At 33.8% G+C, this 6,447-nt stretch overlaps 1 protein-coding gene across 1 annotated transcript; it reads right to left on the reverse strand.

Annotated features, from left to right (window-relative positions):
• Positions 1-223: 223 nt before the first annotated feature.
• LOC107843829 (pentatricopeptide repeat-containing protein At1g59720, chloroplastic/mitochondrial) lies at positions 224-3,025 on the reverse strand. Its single transcript, XM_016688227.2, has 2 exons — positions 1,989-3,025; positions 224-1,512 (listed from the first exon to the last, which is right to left on the reverse strand). Exons 1-2 carry the CDS (start codon positions 2,652-2,654, stop codon positions 685-687), a joined length of 1,494 nt encoding a protein of 497 aa, XP_016543713.1. The 5' UTR covers positions 2,655-3,025; the 3' UTR covers positions 224-684.
• Positions 3,026-6,447: the final 3,422 nt, after the last annotated feature.

Below are 6,447 nucleotides of genomic sequence, written 5' to 3' on the forward strand. Positions count from 1 at the left end.
TGTACACGGACCTTACCCTACCTTGAGAAGGTAGAGAGTTTGTTTCCTAAAGACCCTTGGCTCAAAGAAGGGTAAAACATTATGGACTAAAATTGAGAAGAACCCAACCCAACATTCTTCTCATTTCTTGGGCTCACACTAGACCCTTTTTACCAACTTTGATTACTTCAAGCTGAGTCCACATAGTGTTTAACTTATTAAGCAAATAACACATCATACCAAGACAGTAAATTATACCTTGAATTGCACGAAACTGCAATAAGTATCGTGTTTTGCTACAATTGGATAACAAGATATGTTCAACAATGGTGGTGCAGTTGCGTATTGGTTGCTTCTCTGAAACCTGAAGACGTGGATAGAGAAATTACCTCCGAAGTGGTGACTTCTCTGAGTGAAACCCCATCTTCCAACTACTGGGATGTGGTCCTTTTGGTGTTCATACTTCCCAGGCCCCAGCTATGTTGCTCGAATTCTTAATAATGTCAACATGTGCATGTTGCATGCTCCAAACTGTAGTGCATTTCTGGATTGCGGTTAGCATATTTGGAGAGTCCGAGCAACATGGCTTCCTGGCGCCCACTGAAATGCTCAGTTCATGGCGCAAACACTGACTTTAACCTCAGCAATGCATTTGGATAGCTGACCATGATTATAGTCCCTGGCCTTACTCTCTTATCGCAAGTCTCACCAAAAATCTCTGCAAGAACAAGCCCCGTTTACAAATCTGTGGAACCTAACTCTGTCCCTGACGATTATCTCTCTGTTGTATAATCTACTAATTATCTTTGTCACTTCATGGCAATCTCTACAGACCCTAAGGTTCTTCACTATCCTAATCACTGTTGGTGCTTTTGTCTTCAAAAGGCCGAAAGCAATCGCTAACCTTTCACTGTGCTCACAAAGTGCAATCTCCTTCTCCTCGTCGCTCACATTGTGCAGTATAGTAGCAATCCAAGGTTCATGTCCTGTAGAGTATACCCTTTGAGAAATATCCCTTAGGACCTCTTTGATCTCCTCGGCTTCAGGGTGTGACCAATCACCCATCACAAACTCGTGCATAAAACCGTCAACTTCAATGGAACTGCATCCTGGCATAGCCTTAATACCTTTGTCTTTCATCTGTTTCCTCACGTGCCGCATTTCCTCCCAGTCTGATACTGATGCATACAGAGTAGAGAGTAGGATATAGTTCTCTGCATTCCAGGGCTCTAATTCAATGAGATGTTGACCGAGAACTTCACCTTTGTCCAAGATCTTGTTCTTTTTGCACCCAACAAGTAATGTACGCAATATTGCTGGACATGGGGCGAGTGGCATGGCTTCAACAAATGAATAAGCTTCATCAATTAAGTTTGAACGGCATAACAGATCTACCATGCAACCATAGTGTTCTAACGATGGCTCAACCCCAGACTCAATCATACTAGCCCAATACCTTTTCCCTTCAGAAACTAATCCACTATGAGCACAAGCCATAAGAACCCCAACTAGCGTTACATGGTTAGGTTCCACCTGAAAGAAAAATTCCAAAATAGATTATAAAGAAACTGCTAACGTTCAAGACATCAAAGTTTCACCATTCAAATGATAGATTATAATAGAAAATAAATAAAATACTACTCCTTCCGTTTCAATTTATTTGTTTTACTTTCCTTTTCAATTCGTTTAAAAAAGAATGTCTCTTTCGTTTTATGACAACTCTTTAGTTCTAACTTTCGCGTGGCATGTTTAAGACTACAAGATTAAAGGGAATACTGGTACATCCTACATATCTTTAGTTTAAGACTACGAGATTCAAAAGTTTACTTTCTTAAACTTCGTGCAACCAGACAAACTAATTGAAACGGAGAGAGAACAACTCAATTAATCTGAGTTTTACACAAACATTCAACACCAAAGCTAATAAGAATGAAGTCATGTGTTCCTCAAATGTTATATATGCATAAAGATGAAAACTTTCACACGATTTTGTACAAAAAATTGCTTACCTTAGCTTTGTTCATCCTTGAAAAGGTCACGAGAGCATATTCTGCAAGACCATTTACTGCCAAGCCAACTATCATCGAACTCCATGCCTTAGCATCTTTAAAAGGCATTGCTTCGAATACTTCGATTGCCTTTTCAACGTATCCACACTTCGCATACATATTAAAAAGCGCGGTACTGAGCTCAAGATCATTCTCAATCGATCTCTTATCAATATACGCGTGCAACCACCTCCCCAAATCTAACGCTCCAGACTTAGCACAAGCCGAAATCACACTCACCATAGTCACCTTATCCGGCACCACCCCCGTCTTCTGCATTTCCCTAAACAATCCAAAACACTCATTAACCATCCCCAATCTCGAATACCCACTAATCATCGCACTCCACGCAACCACATTTCTCTCAGACATTTCATCAAACACCTTCTCCGCTAACCCAATCTCCTCACATTTACCATACAAATTCAACAACGAAGTCTGAACAAACAAATTCCTCCCATACCCACATTGCACAACATGCTTATGCACCTGTCTCCCTTCACTAAAACCCGTCAAGATCGAAAACGAACACGATTTCAACACAAACACCAACGTAAAACTATTCGGTTTCGGGTAGTTTCTCTTAACCAATTTCTTGAATATCAAAAGTGGTTCATTAGAACTCATTTTCGATTCAAGAAAACCCCTAATGAGTGAATTATACGAATATATATTCGGGTTTTGGATTTGGGTAAGGATTCTTTTGGCATAAGTAATGCTTCCATTAGGTGAAAGGGCAGCAAAACTGAGAAGTTTGGACAGTACAAAGGAGATTTTTGGAGGTGGAAGGGACAAATGAGCGATTATATGGCCATGGATTTGTTGGAGAATTTTCAAATTTGGACATTTTTGAACCAGTGAAAGGAGTTTTTGTTCTACTTCTTCCAGTGTGATGAACTTTGATATCTTTAATTTGAGTGACACTATTTTGGAGGCTAATCAAGAATTTGAAATTAGAGGGAGAATTTACCTTATATTACTCCGTGTCTCATATTAGTTGTCCATGATCATTCCATACATTATCATCTATGTTAGAATTAAGCATTCAGTATCAATGAATTATGACCAACGTCGCTGCGACATACTTCAACTTCACACGAATTTTATTATCTGAACTCAATTTTAACTTATTTTTATCACTCTTTTGTTCTGGCATGACATCTTTATTACATAAAAATAAAGTCCACATCTCACATTAGCTAAAAAGGTGTCATATCAGATAAAAAAATTGATAAAAATACGCTGAAATTTATTTCAATGGGGTAATAGAAACCCCGTGAAGTTGGAGTGTGTCGTAGCAAATTTGATCATAGTTCGGGTACTAGATGCTTTATTCTCTAGTATATTAAAATTAGTTATTCAGCTTTATTTGTTCAATATGAAAAATTAGAAGATAATTTATCATTTTGTATTTATTTTAGTCCTTGTTATTAATTACGAAAATTAGTTATCCAGTTTTACTTGCGCAATGTGAAAAATTCAAAAGATAATTTATTATTTTGTGTTTATTTAAATTAATTAAATCTTTGTTAGTAATTACGATTTATTTTTTCGTCAACATTTAGATGACGTATAATTAATTCATCACCTATGTATTTATTATTTTAAAATGATGTGTCGAGTTAAATATGAACAAATAAAAATAGACGACCGAGGGAGTACGAACTTAGGAGCCAAGTCCCTCTTTTGATTTTTATTTTTTTTCCTTTTTAGCATATCCACTATTGGCATAGCATAGTTATAAGAATTTTAAGTTATATGTTAATGCAATCAAGCTAGTTAGTTTAAAATTTTATAATAGGCATTAATTGATAATTTTATTAGTGTATAATTGCTTTACCATTACATTTCAAGCTACATTGATGTTACATACATAAATCTACATCAATTTACATAGGTTTCAATGTTGAGCTAGTGCAATAAAACTCTAGTGGTGAGGTGGCATATTCCACCTCATCAAATGTTAAGTTATGGTGGACAATCATTAAAATGAGGGTATATTCGCATAATACTTTGTTATCGACATAGATATATTTGATTCTAAAATATAACGAAGGATAAATTTAATCAATTAATTAAAGTAGATGAATATTTTTGATCCTTTTTTCCTTAAATATATATACCTAAGGCAGCAACAATAGTTTGAAAAAGTGCCCTCGAAATAACTTGTATGTCAAAACTCAAAATTAGGGTCTCCAAAGTGGGCTTTTATCTTGAGGCTCACCTCTTGCAGGTGGTTTAAGAGTAAGACTGATAAAGCATTTGTTTTGAACTTTAAAAAAATTTGAGGTGTCAAAAAATTTTAATAATAAATTTTATGAATTTAATGTCGCTTAAAATAATACTGAAGATTATAAAAGATGAAAAGGTATAAAATTTAAATTTTCAAAAGAGGAAAGAAAAACTCATTACTACATTCTATCATAAATATTTTAGAACTTTGATTAAATAATTCAAATTTTCATATTAATAAATAAAATGTGTACAATAAAATCCTAAGTAATGCATTGCAAACAAGTGACAAATATCTTATTAACTAGAATTCATCCTTATTTTTATAAATAATAATATTATTGTATGAAGTTAAATACATTGCAAACAAATGAATAATATTTTGATAACTAGAATACATCCTTACTTTTATATATAATAATATTACTATATGAATTAAATGTTTAATGTAATGTTATATTAAAAGCAAAAAAGATAGAAAAAAATAATTTTAAATTATTATCATTTTTATGAGTGTACATATATTTATGAACTCTTATTCGAATTTGACTTCAAACTATTAAATATTATTAAGAGCCTTTTACTGCTCTGGTAAAGTTGTATAGACTGCTTTGATAAAGTTGTATAGATGTGACAAACAACATAGTGAGTTATGTAATAACAAAGTATCAAACACTTAACTTTTTTTTACATGTCTTTCTACAATGGATGAACGTACGCAGAATAGTTATGGGATGGTCTGAAGAGCATCACTGGGCCGACTGATTTTGAAAAGGAAAAACATCATACTAAAACTATATAAAATGTCGTTGGTCGCTACTATATACTATACATGAAAAGACAACAGTACATGAGTTTTTCAACAGAAAAGTCAAGTCGATGAAATAATCACAAAATAGATTATCCAGAAAGTCTACTTCCGAACACATTTAAAGCCAAAAGAATCAGACATTATTGCAAGAACATAATTATTATCGGCATCAAGACTGACTGCCTAGTAGCTAGTACAAGAAAGTTTGAGGTCTGCAGTTCACAAGTCTTGTGTTTTCTTAAAAAAAAAAAAAAGTTGTAAACTGTTTCAAAAAAAAAGTTTAATAGAATTTGCCTATTTGGTTTAAATGGGCTAAAACCATTTGTCAGTCAAATTGTACAAGGTCTGGATCAAGTCTTAATTAAAGTATTCAATTTTTAAAAATTATTTATAATCTAGCAGGTTTTGACTACTTTAAAGTAAATCCACTATTGTTGCTACCTTTTTTTCTTGACAATTTAAAGTTGGGCTACATCAAAACCTAACTTCATATTCAAAGATTTGAAGTTTTGAGAATCGAAATTTGGAATAATGAGATAAAGGACAAATGAAATAAGGATAGTGTTAAGAAAATAAATTTTAAATATAACTCAATTATAAAAGATAGCTCAAGATATTAAAATCGACCAAGACGACATATAGAGACCACTAATATATACTCTTTCAACTACGGGTGTCAAACGGGCCGGTTTTAATCGGCCCGAACCGGTCCAAACCGGCCCACTAAAGGAAATCGGAGCGGTTTGACCTGACTCGGTAAGCCCAAGGGCTTTAAGGGCCCGGGTCCCGATCAGGTTGGGTTTTGAATTTGGGCGCGGTTAACCCGGACCGGACTCAACCCGATTAGGGCCCGCCAATTAACTGGCTCGGCCCGGAGAAGCCCATTCAATTTATTTATTTTTTTAAGATTTTGGAAAATTGGGCCAAACTAGCCTTTGGCCCAACGGCTATATAACGGCTAGTTTGGGCCCAAATATAAAAAAAAAAGTTTTTTTTTATTTAAAATCATTTTTTAATTCCAAAAAAATTTCTATAAATACCCTACACTTTCAAATCATTTTCACACAATTTTTCATCCTCTCAAGTCTCAAATCTCATTCTCTCTCAAATCACATTTCTCAATTCTCAAATATTCTATATATTTAATTTCTAAAGTGCTCACTTTAATTTTTTTAATTTTGTGATTACTAAGTACGAGTGGAAGTTTCTAAAGTTGCAACCTTCGGATACTTCTAAAATTTGATATTGTCGTTCCATCTCTTACTTTTAATTTATAATTAGTATATTAATTGTTGAATATTTATTTTTATTACTTTTTGTGTATTTTGAATATTTTTTAGTTTGATTTATACTATGGATAAATTAAGAAACCTCGGT

The sequence above is a fragment of the Capsicum annuum genome, chromosome 10 (genome assembly GCF_002878395.1).
Source record: "Capsicum annuum cultivar UCD-10X-F1 chromosome 10, UCD10Xv1.1, whole genome shotgun sequence".
In the NCBI taxonomy this organism is placed as follows: Eukaryota; Viridiplantae; Streptophyta; class Magnoliopsida; order Solanales; family Solanaceae; genus Capsicum; species Capsicum annuum.